Raw genomic sequence first — 23,673 nt, forward strand, 5'->3', positions numbered from 1 at the left:
ACCCAAACAATCATAAGATACCTTTGGATGTCCTGAAACTTCTGCCTGCTTTTCATAAACCATCAGGGTTATCCGAGGATTCCAGCTATTGCCGAGGTTCTTACGAGTTGTAAGAGGTTTTTTCTAGATACTTTCAGAAGACATCAAAGTATTTCTAAAAGTACACTTAACACTTCCAACCAATACACTCAACCACATGAAAACACCCATATGTTTTACAAAACCTATGAGAATCCCTGAAAATTTTCTGGGAACTCATGGAATCCTCTATGATCCTCATAGAACCTCTGGACCTCTTTTAAAATGGATAGGAACTTCATAAACATCCAATTAAAATCACCGGAATAGATTTGAGAACACACAATAATCACCGAAACCCCCTCGAAAACCATTGGAAACGCTTGCAACTTCATGAACTACAATGAACTCCTGTAGATGAGCCTTTGCTGTTAAAAGTACTTAGTCCAATATGATTTAATTCATAAATCGACTTAATACATCAAAATTCAATCGGTTCAGCAATCTCAGCTTTGAGTCAACCTTGTCTAAAGCTGCTTTAGATGTCCTAGAAACTTCTGGAATATCCAGTATCTTTGGAACTCGGGAAAGCTGACCCTACAGTAACTTTGGAAAGCTCCAGGAACACTTCTTGGGAACCAAGCTATCCCAGAAAGTTCTTAAGTTTCACACAGACCTCTATTTACAATGGATTCACAGAGGCTTCTCAAATGTTACCAAAAGGTTCCCAAGGGGTATAAAGAGATCCAAGGACTCGACAAACAGAACTTCAACCGATTTTCTCACTCAGTAAGCACGATTTATCTAACAAAATATGATACAATTTCAGTATGGAATGTAGTTAGGATAACAAAAAATATTAAATTAAACTCAACAAAATTATAACTTATTATGTCACATTTTATAACAAATTATAACGAAATTCAGTAATTTTTATTACTTCAAGATACCAATTTATGCTATTTTTTAAAAACAGACTTAAAACAAACTTTGTTAATATCATTGATATTTTTTATTCATGTTATAGTTTGCCTCACCAATTTAGTGGTTTGTAATAAAAAAATATCAATATATATATATACATTTAGGATTCCTGTAAAGTCTAGAAAGTTGTAGGTGATTTTTGGAAGTTCTCAAACATTATACGGATTATTACAGTCGTTCTAGACATTTCTATGGTTCTTCAAAAATACCCAAAGGAATGTCGAATGGTATCCTAATGGAATTCTCAAGCAACGTTGGCTACTATCTAGCGGTTCCTAAATATTTAAATAGAGCTCGAGAAGATTCCAAAAAATCTAAGAAGTTCTTTAAAAAAAATCTGGGCAATCAAATGGGGTTTCAAGTAGAGCTTAAAGAAATTCCCATCAATCTAGGTGTATTTTGAGTGCTGCAAATGCTTGCAAAAGTTTTCAAAATTTTTTAAGGGCTTGCTAAAGCGTACTCTGGGATTTATAAGGGTTTTCTGTGAGCTGATTTCCAGGATTTCCGTGGGATTTCAAACAGATTCTTTATTTCATTTTCAGATCCACTTCTTTTGGTTCTCAAAAAAATCTAAGGGCTTATCAGAGATTCAAACTGATTCCGTGGGATTCCAGAAAGGTTATCATCGAATCAGAATCATCTTATTCTCCATATTACTTAGCAAATAAAACAGCAAAATCAATCATAATATTTTCATGAAAACTTTTCATTTGAATACATTTGATTATATTGAAAGGTCTTAGCACAATTAACGAAATCCTCGTTACGTGTATTGAATTAATGTAAACAAAGCTTTAATGAGACGGAATTTTGCTGTACTATTAGGACCACTTAATCCCACCTGCCATCTTATTCCGGCCGGAAAATAAGGAAAAAACGGATTCTCCCTTCTTAACGCAAATACTAGTGTTCTTGAACCATTCTATGATACCCATCTCAATATCCTTATCCAGCTCGCCCTCTTCCAGCTTCCGAGTGCTGACAGAGAGAGATTGACTTTGATTTGCAATTGTTTAACTTTTACACTTTTTCTCATCTCTGAAACAGTTATCCCTCCATATTCAACCTCTTTCCTCCTACCCCACGCACCGTTCGAACCCCACCGACAGCCTTAGACAACCTTGCACAATTCTGTCGTCGTCGTTGCTTTCGCTGTCTGTCTTTATTGCTGACGCGTTTGCTATATTTTTTTAGTATTTCGCTTCATCCTCTCTCTTTCCACCCGCTGCTACTCGTTATATATACGCGTGCTGTTAACTAAACGTTACAAAAATATTTATAAAAACTATCTAACTTTCCTCCCATTTCCCATATATCTCGTCCTATCTTATGATCGTTTCATTTTGCCCCTCTTTCGCGCCTCCCAGCCACCTTCGCCTTAACGCCTAAATAGGATTAGTGTTTATCTTAATGTTACGCCGAAAAAATAAAAGGAACAACACGAGATAAAAGAACGAAGAAACGAGGGACAGCTATGACCTAGAGAGTAACATGTGAGTGAGTCCTCCTCGTTGGAATTCTTGCTGAGCTTCGAGATATAGTTTTTTTTGTTTCATTCTATAGCTATTTACAGGTTTCGCTCGGCTGGTGGCTTTTTGCTGTACAAGTTTATGTCCATTAGTGAGTGCAGGGTGTGAAAGCGAGAGAGAGTGTTTTGTGTGGTGAAAATTGCATCCAAGGTGATCCACAGACCGTGATTATCGGAAATATTCTCTATCTAATATGTACTCATCAGTCGTTTTCAAGTGTCAAGCTATATGTGTTGAATTAAAGTTAAAAAACAATCGTTGTGTCCATCTTCAAGTAACGCCCATTTAATAGCATTACTTTTTTCATTTACCGTTATTATCATAAGAAAAACACCATCAAGTTTGGATGTTTCTTTTATTGTAATATGACAGTTTGTGCCATGAAAAGGGCGTAGGTTTAAAACGGATCTAACGATTTTTTTCATATCTTGTCAGAACATGCAGCTTAGCCTTAGAAAACGACTGCTGAGTGCAGTTGACGGATTTTTTTGTTCTTGGTAATAACGATCTGTGGAGCACCGCGACGTTCCCTTCTCCACCATCACATCCGCAACGTCTCTCCCCCAAAACGATGTGTGAGTGCTTTTGATAGTAACGATACAATAGTGAACGAATTTCAAGTACTATTCTGCATCCTCCGCCACAACCACTATACATTATATGAGGGATCAACGAAAATTGCTTCTAAAAAATTAACAACTAGAGTTTTTCGATAGTTTTCTTCATCTCGTTCCAAACTTTCCATCCGACTTTTCTTCTTTTGCTATAAGGAGGTCTCTATCACGCAGAAAGAAGCGTACTTGTACTTGTTAGTTTTTTCTTCTTTTTTCTTCATCATACATTGGTGTTGCCTTGGCATGCTGCCTCTAAGTTTTGGCTCGTTGTTGAATTCGTTTGGAACGAACTAATGATCAACTCGTGCCAACCACCCACACCGCCATTTGCTATGCTTTCATGTGACTATCGTTTCGGGGTTTAGGGGGTTGGTTGGCTTTACAGAGATAGTGAAATTATCGCTAGCAATGATAGGATAAGAAGGGCTACATACTTTAGATGCTGCTTTGAGTGCGGATGAGACCGGTGGTGCAGGGATTGCGCTGTGGAATAAATAGAATAAGGTCATTAGTATTCTGATTCTACTTTTGAATTAATTCGATTAAGTATTATAATTATTCCAAACGATCGATATTAAGTGAAGTCCTTAATATGCAAGAGTGAAGAGTATTATTGTGCCTCTAACATGATATGAATCACAAAAATTCAAAATTAACCAAAAAAAATGTTGTTAATAAACAGCCAATTTGTGAAATATTCACTCACAAGCAAATTCATCTAATGAAAATTTTCTGTAGCTATTGAATCGACCGAGAGAATTTAAGACATTATAATAAAATTCATTACAGAAAACCAGTAGCTTGGGAAGAGATAGATTTTGGAATAATTGACAACAATACTTTTTTGAAATTGTTTGTAGGATTCTACGTTACATTCCGAAAGCGAACCCTTATTGATAAGTGAAATAAATCAGGTATTTTTCTAAAACATCTCTGGCTTTTATCAATAATGAGCTATATGATAGTAGAGAAAAAAATAAGCTAAGTTTAAGTTATGGACAATATTCGTTTGAAATTTCTCTTTTTTTTGCTTTCGGATCATCACAATAATTCTGCATTTTGTGTTGACGTATCCTTTTTTAATACCTTTTGTATAATAATAGATTATAATTCACAAAGAGAATAAATCTTTTAAATGTAGTGTTTGAATTCATTTTCCTTTCATTTCATTTCATTCCACGAAATTTGAACTTTTTTAAGTGTGGTTCAAAATAAGCAACATAAGAAAACATTTTGACCATTTCCTGCTTGTTTAAATATTTATATAATTAACAACTAAACAGATAACACTGAATCAACAATTTCACGTCTCAATACTTGGTTCATGGCGGTATCTCCCCATCCTCTGGGCTGCCCCACGCTCGCAAATCGACGCGAACTTGATCCGACGGATCCGACGCGAACACCATCTTTGCAGGGTTGCTGTCCGGCATTCTTGCTACATGCCCTGCCCATCGTATGTTTCCAGCTTTGGCCACCTTCTGGATACTCGGTTCGCCGTAGAGTTGGCCGAGCTCGTGGTTCATCCTTCGCCACAACACACCGTTCTCCTGCACACCGCCAAAGATCGTCCTAAACACCCGACGTTCAAAGACTGCAAGTGCTTGCAGGTCCTCCTCGAGCATCGACCACGCCTCATGCCCGTAGAAGACTACCGGCCTTATGAGCGTTTTGTACATGTTACATTTAGTGCGGGCGTGAATCTTTTTTGACCGCAGTTTCGTGTGGAGGCTATAGTATGCCCAACTTCCACTGATGATGCGCCTCTGTATTTCACGGCTAACGTTATTGTCAGCCGTCAGCAAGGATCCAAGGTAGACAAACTCGTCAACCACCTCGAATGTATCCCCGTCTATCGTAACACTGCTACCTAGGCAAGCCCTGTCGTCCTCGGCCCCACCAGCTAGCATGTATTTTGTTTTTGTCGCATTCACCACCAGTCCAACTGCCTCGCGTTTCAGCCAGGTATACAGGTCTGCCACCTTTTCAAATGTTCGGCCGACAATGTCCATATCATTCGCGAAGCAAACAAATTGACTGGATTCCGTAAAAATCGTACCTGATAATTCTCTAGGTCGTACCGGGGCGGCCGCCGGTACCGTACGTTGTTAACGACGGAATGTTTTAGGCGCAGTTTGACCATCACCAGATAGTGGTCAGAGTCGATGTTAGCGCCACGATAGGTCCTGACGTCGATAATGTCCGAGAAGTGCCACCCATCAATTAGAACGTGGTTGATTTGTGATTCTGTCTGCTATGGTGATTTCCAGGTGTATCGGTATGGAAGGCTGTGCTGAGAGTTGGTGCTTTTTGCAGTTTTCGTTCGTCTGCCGGTGGACGCTGAACTTTCCAAAGGTCGGTCTGAACTCCTCCTTCTGGCCAACCTGAACGTTTAGATCTCCTACAATGATTTTGACGTCGTGGCTTGGGCAGCTGGCGTACTCGGGTTCGAGCTGCGCGTAGAAGGCATCTTTATCATCATCAGAGCTTCCAGAGTGAGGGCTGTGCACGTTTATTATGCTGAAGTTGAAGAACCGGCCTTTGAGCCTCAACTTGCACATTCTCTTATTGATCGGACACCACCCGATCACACGCCTCTGCATATCACCCATCATTATAAAAGCTGTTTCCAGCTCGCGTGTGTTGCCGCAGCTCTAGTAGATGGTATGGTTACCTCTAAACGTTCGCACCATTGATCCCTTCCAACACACTTCCTGCAGCGCTACGATGCCGAATCCATGGTCCTCCAGCACGTCGGCGAGTATGCGTGTGCTCCCGATTAAGTTGAGAGATTTACAGTTCCACGTACCGAGCTTCCAATCGCTAGTCCCTTTATGTCGCTGTGGTCTTCGCCGATAGTCCCGGTTCGTATTCTCTCGTTGATTATTCGTTGCTTGATATTTTTATGGCTGGCTTGCCGGCCTGACACCAACCACCTAGATTGCCGGAGGACCATTCCCCCTTAATGTTCGGAGGGCCATAGTGCACAGTTTAGCTTAGAGTCCTTTTCAGGCACTCGGACGATGATCAGCCGCCCCTGATATGGGGAACAGACGCTGTTGTAAGCCGCTCCTAACATGGAGTACAGACGCTCAAGGTTTACAGAAGCAACAGCAAACACCCCTTCCCTGTCAGCATACGACCAGAATTCCCACCGGGGGTTGGTTACCCGATCTTCCCTGAGGTTACTCGTACCCCGGCCAGAACCGCGAGGAGGTAGGGATAGGAGTTGCTGGGCAAGAGGCTAAGAACCGCACAGAGTGGTCTATTTTATTCCTTCAGGTACGCGAGGTACCAATAATACGCCATTCCCACCCATTAACCAACCCACTGAGTAGCAATAATGTACAGTTAGTCTATGCTATACTGCCAGAATTCCCTTCCTCTCACAAGGATTTTTCCAGGGTAGTCTATATTAAGAATTCAAAAAAAAATCTGATTTAGGTATCTTCCGAGAATTGTGAAGAATTTCTGTTCATTTCTTCAGTGATTCCTTCAAGAATTTATCTGGATACTCCTGTCTATACATAAGTTGTCTGAATATTTCTTATTTTTGAAAGAATTTCTCCACTCCAGGAAGTTCTCAAAAAATATTTCAGGGATATTTATTAAAACTCATACCAAGAATTTTCTTCACATTCCTTCAAGATTGCTTTTAGTATAAGTCATCTGAAATTTTCGCAAAGATCTTCCAGAAGTTGTAACAGGAATTACCCAAGAATTTATGTAGAAAATGGTTCAACACTCTATTGAAGAACGAAAATCTCAAGGTCAAAACAGGCCTGAGGCCTAATGACCTTAAGAAAAGTTTAAAAAAAATCCAGTTCTCAGAATGCCGTTTTTACCTAGCTTAACTGCTGAAAGTATGTTCTGTAATTATGGAGTATTGCGCAATTGGTTAATGGCAACATTTGAAAAAAGGAGTACCGCAATTCGGGGTAACATTGATCAGCGGGGTAACGTTGATCGCAATGACCTTTATCGTGAAAAGTTCGAATAAACATTTAGAGTAAGGTGGGGCAAAAGTTCGACCTCTGTGGTATAATCAAAGTTTCCAGGAAAACAATAGCAGTTGAAACAAAACAAATATCATACAGTGAATCTTCAACATATTGGCTATAATTTTGCTGAACAAACTTGTGTAAAAACATTTACCCATTTTTAGTTATAACAGTTTCAAAATTAATTGTCTTATACGAACTTTTGCCCCACCGGTGGGGCAAGAGTTCGAATCTAGTGTGGGGCAAAAGTTCGCTGGTTAAAACACAAAATATCGATACTTTCATGACAGGCATACTTTATACCAGCCATAAACTTAAGTTTGCCGAAAAATACATACTAAATTTTCATTAAAAAAAATTGACCAAAGTAGGGTTAAATGTAATGTACTCAAAAATAGTAGTTTTTCGCTAAACTAAGTGGAAGTGTTAAATTTTGGTAACAGTTTTCGCATGATCAGGCAAATTTAGAAAAATTTGAAGATAATATGTGGATTTTAGGCAATTTGCAAATTTTTCCGTGAGTTTATACATGGGTCGAACTCTTGCCCCGCTGATTCGAACTTTTGCCCACTATGGGCCAAAAATTGTTTCCAAGCATTTATGCAAAAATTAATACACCTCAAAGCATCCTTATGATAGGCCTAGAAACGCCCTTACATAAAATATTGAAAAAGATTTTATCTTCATTTGGTTCCATGCAACGAAAGTTTGACCGAAAATTACAATATTCACGTCAAAAAACAACAAATAGCCATAACATTTCCAAATCTCAATCAGTGAATAGAATTCGAGCCACCATGAAATTTATAAGTTTTGTTTTGAATTGAGCAAGATATCTTAAAAAGAAACTCTTGCTCCACTCGAACTTTTACCTCACTTTACTCTATCGATGAAATATTTTCAATGCATGAATGGTGATTCTCTTCTTTCAATTCATAAGCTAATAATCACTAAGGGTTTTGCAAAAATTAAGTTTTGTTCACGCGTTTTCAACTTTTCAAATCAAAAACACGATCAAAGAACTATTTCTCACGTCTGAAAACGATATGAGCAAGAGAATTGCGGCTGTTACTAAGAATGACATCATCGAAAACGATTCTGTTGTCGAAACTTTCAAAAAAAAAAAAATACGTTTTTAGCGAATACAAGAACCATTAATAAGGGCGGATTGTGCCTCCCAATCTACGGGAGTACTAAATTTCAGCTATATATTTTTATGCATTCAGTAGTGGAGGCGTTGCAATCACTTTGTGGTTATACATTTTAAACCCACAAAATATGGCTATTTTCGGAATGGCATTGATGAGTAGACAACGGCAAGCATGGGAAACATTCACTCGATTATTACGTTCATCTCGCTCACCTCCACACGCGGTCAAGAGCGAGATTGCCGTTTATCCAACCAAGTTGAGTGTTTCAATTTCCAATGCGCTTTATGGGTAAACGGTAACAAAATGATTCACTACCGACTCCGTGGTGCAGAACGCATCTGATTGCTGTAGCGAATGATTCTTTACATTCCGATTCCACACGAGTGACATTCGTGTTTGAGAGCTGATGAGCGTTCACTGACTGAGCATTTATCCGGCAAAATGGTTCAGTGAGCGCGAAATCCCTGCATTCCGCAGAAAGCATTTAGTGATTATATGGCGAACGTTTTCTTTCGTGTCTCCCATTTAAGGGGACATTGGTGCTTTCTCCGCTCCGTGAATCTTTCTATTTTTGGTTTATCTCAATCGTTTGCGATTCGTTTGGATTGTGCTCACCCTAGTAGCATTCGGCAGCTAATAAACATTCGGTGGCATCAGATACTTTGCCGATATTTTATCGGTGGCGTTAGGGTGATTCCCATGCTTGGACGACGGAAATCGAAGTCATCTATCATCTCAAGCAAATGGACTATCGAAATACATAGGAACCACTTATGCAAATTCGCCACAATAAATTGGGTTGAAATTCATTGCATTGCCTTATGAAACCAAACTTTGAGAACAAAAAATGCGTTCGCGGTAACCTGGAATCGAACCAAGGACCTTGCAAACGTTGGGCCCATACGTACACCATGCACCTATCGACGCCTTGATGTGAGTTGATGCTAAAACGATACATGTTCTTCTTCTTGGCATTAACGTCCTCACTGGGACAGAGCCTGCTTCTCAGCTTAGTGTTCAATGAGCACTTCCACAATTATTAACTGAAAGCCAAATTCATTGCCAAAGCTGCCATTTTCGCATTCGTATATCGTGTGGCAGGTACGATTAAACTCTATGCCCAGGGAAGTCAAGAAAATTTTCATTGCGAAAAGATTCTGGACCGACCGGGATTTGAACCCACCTTCAGCATGACTTTACTTTGTAGCCGCGGACTCTAACCACCCGGCTAAGGAAGGCCCCATGATACGATACATAAAGCGTTCGTATTGCAATAACCGTTCCAACCGTTTGCCATAAGGCATTTCGATAGTCTAGTTTACAGCGTGTACAAGTGATTTTCACATACCGTGAGTCGCCATCTTGGTTTCCAAAGTGGCGTAGGACATCGATTTCCGTCATCCCTTTTTATACCCTTGATGAGAACTACGGATAAACCCTATTTGTATGGTGCGTTAGAAATCACAAATCATCCCTTCCCACATAACCCCTCACGTAATTAATAGACGACCCCTTACTAGCTAAAAGGAGTTAAAAAAACAGGAGTTACTTTGAAAACTCCTTCAAAATTTCCACCCAATAGTCGTTCAAAATATGTTCATAGGATACTTCCTACAATTTTTCATAAAAATCTTAAGAGATAAAATATCTTGTTCTTTTTATCTCGTAATTATACCACGATATATTCTTTCTAATCTTCCGAAAACTTATTAAGGGATGTCTGCGGAAATTTCTAAAATAAATTAAATTTAAGGAGGTCCACAACTCTTAACTGGGAGCATTGTATGCCAATGCTGCAATTTATCGTGGCACATTTAGCATGAGACGTTACCACAATGTTAAGATTTGAATCTTGAAATTCTATAAAACATCAATAAGCGCTTATGTCAACACTTAAAGTGACGAACCATTCATAGTTTGCTCAACAAATTCATAAAAAAATACATGTTGTGATACAAATGCGTAATAACAAGAATGAAACGAGCTCACCAATTGGTAATCCATCCTCAGCTTAACAGTTACAATCGCAGCGTCAACACGTTTAAGCAGGAATATAAAATAACTACGATGGCGCTCAAATGAAGTGCTAACTGAAAAAAAAACAATCCGTGCGCGCGAAAAACGAATCGCACAGCTTGGGCCTTCGCAAAGCATTCTTCGTTTGCAGGTCACGACTTATGAAAGATTAATAGCGTTTTTTATACAAGGAGGGCTCTGGAATTCCATGGGAATTGTTATTGAAATTCTAACAGAAATCTTCACTGGTTCTTCAAGGAAATCCTTCGAAGAAATTTTCGATGATAGTTTCTTTAATCTCATTGGAATCCCTAATTATTCTCGACATGTATGTATTTTTATCGATTTATTCGTGGAGCCCACCAAGACATTTTTTTATAGATCACAGCTGAAAATATAAAATTTCATGCCCATATTTTGAGCATCGAAATAAAGGCAAATTTCAATTACCTGTCATGTTATGTTCAATTTATTTCGATTTGAATTTACACGATCATGCAAAAATTAATTATTTTCGATTGAAATTTCATTGAATATTTAATCAAACTAACGAAATGACTAACGAGTTACATAAAATAAGTTTATTTTAACAAAAACTTATATTTTACACATTGTAGACATTTAAATCATACTGGAAATCACTTGGAAGGTTATGATTTCTTATTTGTCGAAGGATTTGTTAAGTCATTAAATAATGAAATCGTTCAGTGATGACTTGTTAAAATTCTTACGAAGATTCGTTTACAACTTGAAAAAGTCCCATCCATATATTTTTCTAATGACTTCTCCGAAGGTCCTTTAAAAAAAATCCTGAGATTCTTCCAGGGTTTTTTTCCAAGCATTCTTCCTGCTTTATCTTTACATGGAATTCCTTAAGGAATTCATTCAGTACATGAATCAAAGAGCACTCCAAACATAACTGAATCAAATCGAAGGAAGTCGTCATGATAACCTTGACGTCATAATAAGTGACTATCGCGGGGATGGGATTCGATACCAGGTCCTCGGCGTTTGAGGCGTTCTAACCACTACACCAGGCCCGTCCTCTTTCCTGTGATTTTTAATGATATTTTCAGAAGGGCTATCGGGAACTTCCAGATTTTATAGGGGTCTCCTTTAACAAGCATTCCTTCTGAAATTTAATCCAGAGCATGACTATGCATTTTAGAAATTTACATCCAGAAATTGTCCAAGAATTTTTCTGTTTTTTTTTTCTACTTTTATTGACGAGATTTTTAGCCCTAAGCTTGTTCATCTCGCAAATTGCACTGTTTTTTTTTTTCAGAAATTCCTATAGAAATTCATCAGAGCATTCTTCCATCCCCATAAGAGCAGTACAGCGATTTTTTACTCATTCATACAACAATTTATCCACATTTTTTCAGAATTTCCAGCGAGAATCAAAAATTTTCTAGGAATGTTTTCTGAAATTTATCAAAGGAATTCTCAAAGTTTCAAAATTTTTCAAATATTGTCCATATACGAAAGTGCTCGTATGTTGGATGACTAGTTAATTAACGGTTCTTCGGCTAGGCAGTCACTGTACTCAACGAAATGACAACCGTTTTCCTTCTTTGACGAAAAACAACCGTTGTCGTTTCAATGAATACGGCGGCGTAGCCGAAAAACTACCAATTAATTGTCCTTATAAGATGTCTGGTAATTATGGCAAAATTCCTTCAAAAAATTTAACAGAAACAGGGTTCTAAAAAAACTTTTTGATGCCCGGTTATTGTTCAATTATGTATTGCCTTGATAAAATGATACAAATTCAGTACTATGAATGTTATTTTAATCAAGCTGACAACAAAATTTCTGAACATTTGCTGCGGCAGCCTGCGAGCATTGCTTAATCAAAGAAACCAAAGTGAGAGAATATTTAATGAGCAGCAAAAAAAATGTTAATATAACAATACCCCTCAATAACGGAAGCGTTATAGAGGAGGAAAAAAAATCAAAATCATATTACCAACACAAGAAAATATGTGATTGAAAAAAAACCTTTTTGTTATTGAAAAAAAAAACCTTTTTTCACACGATTTTCAATCTAACTCCATTTACAAAACAAGCTTTATTTACATTGGTTGGTGAAATTTTAACAGTAATTTTCATAGTTTTTGCTGCATACTACTCGTAAATGTTAAATTATTTTCAAGTGTGTGTAATAATATAACTGAAACGATATAACTGGTCGATTAACGTCGTTCCTTTTATCTCATTACACTTATTCAACTGTTATTATGCTATATCAATGAGATTTGTCGACGCGATTTAACAATTAATATTTGTGTTGTGCATTTAATTAAATGATGTTACGTTTTACATATAATTGATACATATAATTTACCAAATTTTATAATTTAACCTTCTGCCGAAAATGCTCTCCCAAATATTTCATTCCGGCTGACCGATGACCAGCAACACAAGGTAGAAGAGCGTATATCTCAAAAACCTCATTTAACAACCTCATACCACTTATTTCAACAAAAAAAAAAATCTCTCGTAGAAACAAAAATAACCCTCGAAAACACTCACCTCCGTTTCGCCAGTTGATGAGCTTCTGGTTACGCAGCTCGTCCGTCATCGGGATGTACACCACCTGGGTGGTTTCCCGCGTGCCCTGTGGAAACGCGTCGATCCGTGCCAAACACTTGAGCATCAGCTTGCCCTTGATTTTGCCGAGCCGCGCCTCATCGATGTGGAATCGCAGCTCCAGCGTCCGGTAGCGCAGGATGAACCCGTCGCTCTCGATGGTCGTTTCCTGCTGCGGCTGCAGGTAGTCCGATGGGACCTGTGTCGAGAGTTCGAAGAGGGGGTCGAGGTTGACTATCGGGGTTGGGTCATGACTCAGGATGCGGGCACAGTGCTTCGTTTACCGTTATTATCAAACGAAAATAACAGTTTGTTTCTATAGTTGTTATACTTATTTTTGATAATAACGGTAACTGAAGCACCGTGGAGGGTCTACTTACGATTCGATCGTTGATGAACCAATAGAGCCGAGCCGGTGGGCTGGACATGTCCGAGGAGCAGTTGGCCACCACGAAATCGCCCAAGGCGTAGTTGTGCTGCAGTCCGTTGATGATGGGGTCGTACTGTGGAAGCACTGCGCGGATGAAACAGGATGAGAAGTGAAAAATTAGCCAATTAGTATTCCGTTTTCCGGATGGGGTCAAGTTCGTTAGGGCATAGGGAATGACGTGCCTGGGTTTGACTTGGTCTTGCATTTTCTATAATGGAGCGTTCAATTTGTTGTAATTGTGTTCCAGATTACATCGGGCAACTTGAAGACAATTTATTCGTATTTCTTCCAATGAAACTGATTATTAATAAATCAGACAAACACTAAGCTATGTGTATAACTCAACTGAAACTTGCCAAGAGATCCTCATCCCGATCCATACATCCCTAGAAAAATGTTGCACTGACTGCTAATTGATTGCCATTAATTATTGATAGGGCGCCTGGAAAGTTCTGTATCCTCTCCCATCGCATTTGCCCCAACGGATGCAAAGTAAACGGAAGCGAGAAACTTCACGGGAATCAATCAATCGCATTGCTTCATTCGGTTTACTCAGAAATGGTGCTTCAGCGAACCACCCCTACCTCCAAACCCGTAGCGAAATGTACATTTCCCGGGAAGGTACTCTGGAGAGCGCAAAACTTGCCACAAAAGTTATGAAAGAGCAAAGTTTGCCCGGCGAATTCAGCTGCGTCTAATTAATCTTTTCAGATCTTCCTAATGAGCTGGGGCTGGGCGCTGACGAGGGGTTCCATTACAAGGGAAATGCTGATAGCGCGGGAAGAAGAAGTACTTTCGTAGATGGATATTCATCTACACGGACGCGCGACGATGAAATGTAAATTGACCCAGTTGAGTTTTGGATTTCACTTCAATTAAGGTGCGGGGCAAGGACCAGGAATAACTTTTGGTCAATCAACCCAAGAGCACCTGTGACTGTTTAAAACGAAGTTTTGTCTGACTGACTGACTGACTGACTGACTGACTGACTGACTGACTGACTGACTGACTGACTGACTGACTGACTGACTGACTGACTGACTGACTGATTGACTGACTGACTGACTGACTGACTGACTGACTGACTGACTGACTGACTGACTGACTGACTGACTGACTGACTGACTGACTGACTGACTGACTGACTGACTGACTGACTGACTGACTGACTGACTGACCTTAAGCTTTGTTTTGAAGATATTTTAAACCATATTTGACATGTTTACCATTTGAAAATGTCAAGAAGTGTGTAACATAGAGCTCCTTCAAAAATAAGGCATTTTTTTAAAGGCAGTGCAAGAAATCTGGGAAACGCTCTAAAATGATCATTTACCCCTCAATGTGTGGCAAATATTCCATAATATTCGATGTACTATGGCTTCACTTGCGCTTTTTTGCGCCAAGATATGAAAAATTATTTTTTAGCTACACTACAAATCAGCCCATTAGATCATCATACTTGATATAAATATCGCAATTTTTACCTTTATAAGCTCCCGAATAGATTAAAAAACCACCTCGAGCTTGCCCACGATATTGAACTTCAAATTGGCATCCAAAGAATGACGTTTCATTTGAGTTTGATCTGGATACGGATTTCATTGATTGAATTACAAAAATGTGCTATTTTAAACAAATTCTGTCAAATGTACCGGAAATATCGATTTTCTGTTTCAGCGACTATTTCTATCAAATTACCTCTAAAAATCATGTTTTTTCAAATAATTAGCAATTTTGAACGTTTTGAGTGGTAATTGTACTTTTGGCCAGCATTTGTATGGGATGCGGCCACTGTGCGCTGTATTCACCGCATTCCAGATATTTTCGTTACTACACATTTTGTCCACGATGTTGTTCACTCGGACGTCTTCACAACTGACCGCTTTCATCTCTCTACGCTCCGTATCGAAGCGTGGGCACTCGAAAATCACGTGTTCCGGCGTTTCCTCTACATCGCCGCACTCTGGACAGAGCGGCGATCCAACGTGGCCGAACCTATGCAAGTACTGTTTAAAACAGCCGTAGTCTGATAAGAACTGCGTCATATGGAACCCGACTTCTCCGTGTGCCCTGTTCACCCATTTCGACAGGTTTGGTATAAGACGATAGGTCCACCTTCCATTCGCAGCGGCATCCCACTCCTGCTGCCACTTCCTCATTGTGTCGATTCTTGCAGTCTTTCGAACTCCTCTAGTGCCCCTTGCCTCGTAGCACTCACAATCTTCTTCCAAAACGTAGCCGATAGGGAGCATGCCGGCTATGACATATACTGCCAACGACGATATGGTGCGGTAGGCACTCGATACTCGCAAGCCGAACTCGATTCCTCTTTGTCTTCAGCGCAGCTACCCACGCTGGACCAGCGTACCTAAGGATGGATGAGGACACGCTAGACAATAACCTTCTCTTGCTACTGCTTATTTCCGAATAGTTCGGCATGATCCTGGACAGTGCCATATTCACCTTCGCTGCCTTCGCAGGCATAATCAATATGATTATTAAAGTTGAGCCGATCATCGATCATTACGCCGAGCTGTTTCAGTCCACGTTTTGACGTTATGACGTGTTCTCCGACTGTGATTTCAGCCTTCTGAACCATTTTACAGTTGCTGATGAGCACCAATTCAGTTTTCTGGTCAACTTCTTCACCCGCATCCAATTTTCAACAATATCCACTGCCTCTGTGGCGAGCATCTCTACTCTTTCCAGTGATTCGCCAACCGCCACCAGCGTTATGTCGTCTGCAAATCCTACGATTTCGACGCCTCTTGGTAGCTTCAGGGTCAGTACTCAGTCGTACATTGCGTTCCACAGCGTCGGACCTAAAATAGAGCCTTGTGGCACGCTCGCATTGATCACAATTCTCTTCTGTCCTTCACTAGTATTGTAGCTAAGTGTTCGATAGCTTCCAAGAATTTTGCACAGATAGTCAAGAACCTTCATCTTATGCAGCGCTGCAGCAATGGCTTCCCAGCTTGCGCTGTTGAATACATTCTTCATATCGACCGCAACGACTGCACAAAAGCGGTTGCCTCGTCGTTTTGTCGTCCTTGCTTTGTCGGCTTTGTCCACCACCCTTTTGATTGCATCTATCGTTGACTTCCTTCTCCGAAATCCGAACTGCTTCGCCGACAGTCCATTTTCGCCTTCTGTGAATGCCGTCAGCCTATTAAGGATAATCCTCTCCAGTAGCTTACCGAGTGTATCTAGCAAGCATATCGGTCGGTACAACCCTGGTTCACCGGAGGGCTTACCCGGTTTTTGTAGCAGTACTAGTTTTTGCCTTTTCCAATGGTGCAGAAAATGCCCTTCCTCTAAGCAGATTTGCAGTGATGTTCTGAACATATCTGGGTTGGCTTCTAAAGCTGCTCTCAACGCCACGTTGGGGATACCATCCGGGCTTGGCGCTTTTTTCGCTTTCATTTTCTTGGCCACCGCTAATAGCTCTTCATTGGTAATGTTCACCATGTCCTCGTCTTCCTGGCCGTACGGAGTCGCAGGCCATACCGTCGGCTAGTGTTGTGGAAACAATCCGTCGACGATAATATTCAACTTCTCTGGGCATGTTTCAGCGGGTACTGCTGGTCCTTTGATTTTGGCCATCGCAATTCTGTAAGCGTCTCCCCATGGGTTTGCATCAGCATCACGGCACAGCTTCTTGAAGCAAGTCTTCTTGCTCAGCTTGATTTCTTGCTTCAATGTGGCTTTTGCTGTTCGTAGCTCTACGCTCCGTTCTTGTCTCTCGATTTCGGTTTTAGGCCTTTGCATTCGCCTCCTGGCTCTGAGGCACCTTCCACGGAGGCTGCGAATTGACTCATTCCACCAATATGCATGGTGATGTCACATGCACGCACCAGCGCAACCGTAAACTCCTCCGAACTCAAGTTCTGAACCGGATCTTTTCTTCTGAGTGCTTCAACAAAAAGCTCTTTACGGAACTGCTTCGTCTTCCACATCCTTTCATGTGGTTGCCTTTCGCTCTGGGTATTTTGTAACCGTTCGCCGATTGTGTAGCGGACCTCCTGGTGGTTGCTGTGGGTATATCCGTCGCAGACTCTCCAGTTTATGCTTCCCGCTAGCACTGGGCTACAAAAGGTGATATCGATTATCGATTCCCGTTCATCTCTACGGTACGTACTAGTGGTCCCTTCGTTTGCTAAGTCAACATTTAGCTTTGCCAGGGCCTCGAGCAGACTACGACCTCTTGGGTTGGTGAGACGACTGCCCCACTCTACCGCCCAAGCATTGAAGTCGCCAGCGATTACAAGTGGTCTCCGATCAGTTAGCTGGTCAGTTAGGTCATCGAGCATCTGGTTGAACTGCTCTATTGTCCATCGAGGTGGTGCGTAGAAGCTACACACTAATACTCCATTAATTTTGGCGATTACAAAGCCTTCGTTCGCCTGGAACACAACTTCTGGGATAGGCTACTTCCCCATCGTCCATATTGCAGCTGTCTTCGCTTTATCTGGTGGTATGCGATACGACTCGTACAGGATAGCTACATCACACTTTGACTGACGGACTGACTGCATTAAAAATCAACAAGATTTCCTCTTACATAAAGTGATAAAAGTTTGAAGTATAGGGAATGCCATTCGATAAAAAAGTGTTATCAATCCGCCTAATAAAACCCGATATCTCATTCCGACCCATCCGAGTAGCTCTCACTATCAAACCGGTAAATAACGTCAAACTCTTCAGGAACCATCCGACCGTAAATAAATAACTGACAGGGATCATCCCACTCGGCCGCCTTCACTTCAATGCTCCCTCTCCCTCCGCTATCAGGTCCAATCCTCAAAAGCCAAATTCGGAAAATATCTTCCACATGATCAACTTGGCTTCCCAAACCGAATCAATGGGATTACCAAGGAGCGATTTCCTCCATTCCTTGGACTGGCCTCTGTGTGTTTTGGCATTTGACGATGGTTCGTTCGACTTTAACAAGCTTTCCTCGATGGGTGAAAAGTTACACAGGAGGAATTCCATGTCGATTTGGTCAATTACAGGACTTGACCATGTTTGGTTTGTAGTAAATTTTACAGTTGATTTTTTAAAAACAACTTGATTTTCATTTTTAAATATTTTTTTTCTATAAATTTTGTACCAAGGTAATAATTATGATTTATTCTGTAGAGATATTTTCGAGCTATTTCTAGTTTAATGCAAATATCTATCTTTTGAATAATATATTAAAATTTTGAAAATCGATTACTTTCTGTCTTAAACAAATTTTAAACTATTTTCAAAATCTATTCTTGAGTTAAAATGATTTATCAATAGGCCTCTGCACTGTATTCATTTTGTATGGGATTTTTACCTTTACTGGCCTTGAGATACATTTTCGTGGAGAGCCCTATTGACTTTTTCAGTTTATGGACAATTGACGGAAGACAAAACGTCGAAAGGGCAAAAGGTCGAATGGACCATAGGGATGGTACACAAATAATGTCACGCTAAATTTAAACTTTTCTGACCCCCCCCCCTTTGTCATGTTTTTTGTATGACTCCTCCGAATTTTTTGTAAGGCTTGCCACGCTTGGCTTGACACCCTCCCCCCCTCGAAGCGTGACGTAATTTGTGCATGACCCCATATGTCAAAAACGATTTGCTTAGTGGGAAATATTTCCTTCTTCGAAAATAAATTCTTCCTTTCGCCCTTTCTTTTTTAATCGTCGACCTTTCGTCCTCTTCAAAAGGTTGAAAGGACATAAGGTCGAAAAACAAAAAAGAAGGGACCATTCGACCTTTGTCAGACAGTCGACAAAAAATGTGTTAAATGAAATGTACTGAAAATCGAGAAATTTCTAATAACTGTGACTCATTCCGGATGGATTTCCTCTCAGGTCCATCCATATCTCTGCCCAGTTTACGAGAGCTGTGCACCGGGCGGCGCGTCTCGACTCGTGTTTCGGCGGTTGATGAGGCACCTAATAACCGCGGTAGAATCGAGGCCCTGACGGTAGCGGAGAACGGTGTTGTTCTTCTCTTTGTGTCGAGAGTACCCGAGCAAAAAATATTTGATTGAATAAATCCATTCTTTTAAGAGGGCTGAAATCTACGGACAAAACAATGGTAATCAAAATTGTATGATACAACAATGCAAAAATATAAAAAAATATGCGCAATACCAAGGAATGAAAGAGTAACAAACAAGGATGGAATGGAATGGAAATGGAAATGGAAATGGAATGGAAATGGAAGGAATGGAATGGAAATGGAATGGAAATGATGGAAATGGAAAATGGAATGGAATGGAAATGGAATGGAAATGGAATGGAAATGGAATGGAAATGGAATGGAAATGGAATGGAAATGGAATGGAAATGGAATGGAAATGGAATGGAAATGGAATGGAAATGGAATGGAAATGGAATGGAAATGGAATGGAAATGGAATGGAAATGGAATGGAAATGGAATGGAAATGGAATGGAAATGGAATGGAAATGGAATGGAAATGGAATGGAAATGGAATGGAAATGGAATGGAAATGGAATGGAAATGGAATGGAAATGGAATGGAAATGGAATGGAAATGGAATGGAAATGGAATGGAAATGGAATGGAATGGAAATGGAATGGAAATGGAATGGAAATGGAATGGAAATGGAATGGAAATGGAATGGAAATGGAATGGAAATGGAATGGAAATGGAATGGAAATGGAATGGAAATGGAATGGAAATGGAATGGAAATGGAATGGAAATGGAATGGAAATGGAATGGAAATGGAATGGAAATGGAATGGAAATGGAATGGAAATGGAATGGAAATGGAATGGAAATGGAATGGAAATGGAATGGAAATGGAATGGAAATGGAATGGAAATGGAATGGAAATGGAATGGAAATGGAATGGAAATGGAATGGAAATGGAATGGAAATGGAATGGAAATGGAATGGAAATGGAATGGAAATGGAATGGAAATGGAATGGAAATGGAATGGAAATGGAATGGAAATGGAATGGAAATGGAATGGAAATGGAATGGAAATGGAAATGGAATGGAAATGGAATGGAAATGGAATGGAAATGGAATGGAAATGGAATGGAAATGGAATGGAAATGGAATGGAAATGGAATGGAAATGGAATGGAAATGGAATGGAAATGGAATGGAAATGGAATGGAAATGGAATGGAAATGGAATGGAAATGGAATGGAAATGGAATGGAAATGGAATGGAAATGGAATGGAAATGGAATGGAAATGGAATGGAAATGGAATGGAATGAATGGAAATGGAATGGAAATGGAATGGAAATGGAATGGAAATGGAATGGAAATGGAATGGAATGGAATGGAATGGAATGGAAATGGAATGGAAATGGAATGGAAATGGAATGGAAATGGAATGGAAATGGAATGGAAATGGAATGGAAATGGAATGGAAATGGAATGGAAATGGAATGGAAATGGAATGGAAATGGAATGGAAATGGAATGGAAATGGAATGGAAATGGAATGGAAATGGAATGGAAATGGAATGGAAATGGAATTTGAAATGGAATTGAAAATTGGGAAAAGGTAATGGAAATCGGAAAATGTAAATGGAAATCAAAATGGAAATCAAAAATGGATATGAAAATGGAACTGGAACTGGAACTGGAACTGGAACTGGAACTGGAACTGGAACTGGAACTGGAACTGGAACTGGAACTGGAACTGGAACTGGAACTGGAACTGGAACTGGAACTGGAACTGGAACTGGAACTGGAACTGGAACTGGAACTGGAACTGGAACTGGAACTGGAACTGGAACTGGAACTGGAACTGGAACTGGAACTGGAACTGGAACTGGAACTGGAACTGGAACTGGAACTGGAACTGGAACTGGAACAGGAACTGGAAATGGAAATGACAGTGGAATGATATTGGAATGACAGTGGAATGGCAGTGGAATGGCAGTGGAATGGCAGTGGAATGACAGGGGTGACAGTGGAATGGCAAAATAATTTAAGTAGAATGGCAGTAGAACGGCAGTGAAATGTGGAATGGCAGTTGAAAGGCTGTTGAAAGGCAGTGAAATGTCAGTAAAATGGAAGTGGAACGGCAGTGGAATGACAGTGGAATTGCAGTGAAATGACAGTGGAACAAGAGTGGAATGGCAATGGAATAACAGTTGAAAGGTAGAGGAATGGCATTGAAATGTCAGTGGAATTGCAGTAAAACGGCAGTGAAATGGCAGTAGAAAGGCGGTGTAATGGCAGTGGTATGACAGTTGAATAATAGTGAAATGACAGTGGAATGGCAGTGAAACAAGAGTGGAATGGCTGTGGAATGGCTGTAGAAAGGCAGTGGAATGACAGTTAAATTGAAGTAGAATGGCAGTGGAATGGCCGTAGAATGACAAAGGAATGGAATGACAGTGGAATGACATTGGAATCACAGTGGAATAGCAGTGAAATGGCAGTGGAACAAGTGTGGAATGACAGTGGAATAACAGTGGAAAGGTAGAAGAATGGAAGCGAAATGGCTGTGGAAAGGTAGTAGAATGGCAGAAAAACGGCAGTGGAATGGCAGTAGAAAGGCGGTGGAATGGCAGTGGAACGGCAGTGAAATAGCAGTAAAGATTTTTTACACATACTCTTAGATGTTCTTTTTAATCTTTTTGAATTTATTTTTTTCTTCAGTTCTTTAGTTGCTTCCATGTATTTTACTCGGGTACCATCCAAACCACCATCGAGTCCAGATGGATGAATATAGCCTTCCCTTATCCACGTCATGTCCGCAAACGTGCAAATTGATGGCTAATTAATGTTGCTTTAGCTGTAATTAAGAACGTTTCGCATCGCTTTGGTGGGAAGGAGGAATCGCAAGGTGGTTCTGATGAAGGTTGCGTCGTTTACGATGAAGGTGGCTGTTGTTGGCTAACCCGAACCAAGCAGGAAAGTTTCTAATTTTCGGAGCCCCATAATTCTTTCATCCACCAATTTGGATCGCACGGTTGGAAATTAAGCTGCTCTCTGGAACGTGAAATTCCGGCACGTGCCACTCCGCTTTTGATTCTAGCAATTGGTGTCCAGCTTGAAGTCTTACAAGCGTTCTTGTCGCGTGCCTCAGCGTCGAAAAGAAACTTAATAAAAATTCCCTCGATCCTGAAAATCTTCTCTTATTCATAAAGAGCGGCAATTTCACCGTAAAATGTCCTTTCGAATCAAATACTTCTGAGTTCCGGTGACACTTTTGAAGCCAGTCTCCGCACAATGGTCGGATAAAAATAAATTTTAGCCAAAACTTGTTTTCAACGTAAATTGAAGAAATATATCATTTCAACATTTTTTACAATTACAATCAAGAATCTTGAGAATATAATTAAAAAATACAGATTTTAAGAAAACAAAACATACAAAACATCGTTTTTAGTTATTTTCGCCACCTTTTTGTACGGAACCCAACCATTGTGCTCGTTCAACTCAAGATCCCACACCAACGCCAAGCCTAAATAAACCCTCTAGCTCTTCGAGGCGTAGGCAATCAAAAGAAAATATTAAAATTGTAACCACCGAGCGCAAACACTTCCCGGGCCCCGGTGGAATTTGGCACCGTTCTATATTTAAATTCCCCGGTCGGCGACCTTCAAATCCCCTAACCAATCATCGCTCTTCTTCGGCGAGTTTTCAGCTTTTTCACGATGGCAAGAGTCTGGTGGTAGACCGAAGAAGACAAAAGACCAAAACTCAGACGAGCGCATAAAATGCTTTAGCGCGCTTTGTGGAAGCGGTGACTTTTGAAGACGGGGGTGTTCGGTGCTTTTGAGTAGCTTTTGTGGTGCCTGTGATGGTGCGGTATCCGGGCAACAACCATCTTTAATTAAATCGAATCGGAAAGAATGACCGAGTCGTATTTAGAAGGAACCGAACTTTGGTATTTCCGGTTCTGGAAATATTTACGAGAACGCAATTGCATGGATGAAGAGACGTTACACGTCCAACTTTTTTTTCTGAACATTCAAGGTCACTTTTTCCTACACAGTTGATTGATTACCGTGACATTTTTTTGACAAAATCTTCTCAACACATTTGAAAACCTTTGACAGACTAATCGCTAGAACCGATGGTTTCTTAGCTGAAAAGTAACGAATTTCTGAAGAGATGTTTGAAAGATACATTGCTTGATGCCCCAAGAGTATCTAATGAGATACATTCTGGATTTCTAATGATTCGTCTAGAGTTACCATGGAGATATTTGGCACATTTCTCCCAAGATCCTTATTGTAGAGTGACGTAGTGACGAGTGAGATATTTACTTACCACTTTTCACTTTTAAATCACTTATCACTTTTTAACCCCTCTAGCGGTAGCTTCATTTCTTGCCGCATAAAAAAATATTCAAATCA

At 40.2% G+C, this 23,673-nt stretch overlaps 1 protein-coding gene across 1 annotated transcript in view; it reads right to left on the bottom strand.

The window, feature by feature from the left end:
• Window positions 1-2,791: 2,791 nt before the first annotated feature.
• The window catches only part of LOC5579262, a 98,061-nt gene continuing 77,179 nt past the window's right edge, over window positions 2,792-23,673 (bottom strand). The window contains exons 4-6 of the mRNA XM_021840321.1: window positions 13,286-13,419; window positions 12,849-13,104; window positions 2,792-3,628 (exon numbers count right to left, since the gene is read on the bottom strand). Of these exons, the coding sequence (XP_021696013.1) occupies window positions 3,525-3,628; window positions 12,849-13,104; window positions 13,286-13,419 (494 nt within the window). The 3' untranslated portion in view covers window positions 2,792-3,524. The remainder of the gene's footprint in view (window positions 3,629-12,848; window positions 13,105-13,285; window positions 13,420-23,673) is intronic.

Source organism: Aedes aegypti, chromosome 1, assembly GCF_002204515.2.
Source record: "Aedes aegypti strain LVP_AGWG chromosome 1, AaegL5.0 Primary Assembly, whole genome shotgun sequence".
Taxonomy (NCBI): domain Eukaryota; kingdom Metazoa; phylum Arthropoda; class Insecta; order Diptera; family Culicidae; genus Aedes; species Aedes aegypti.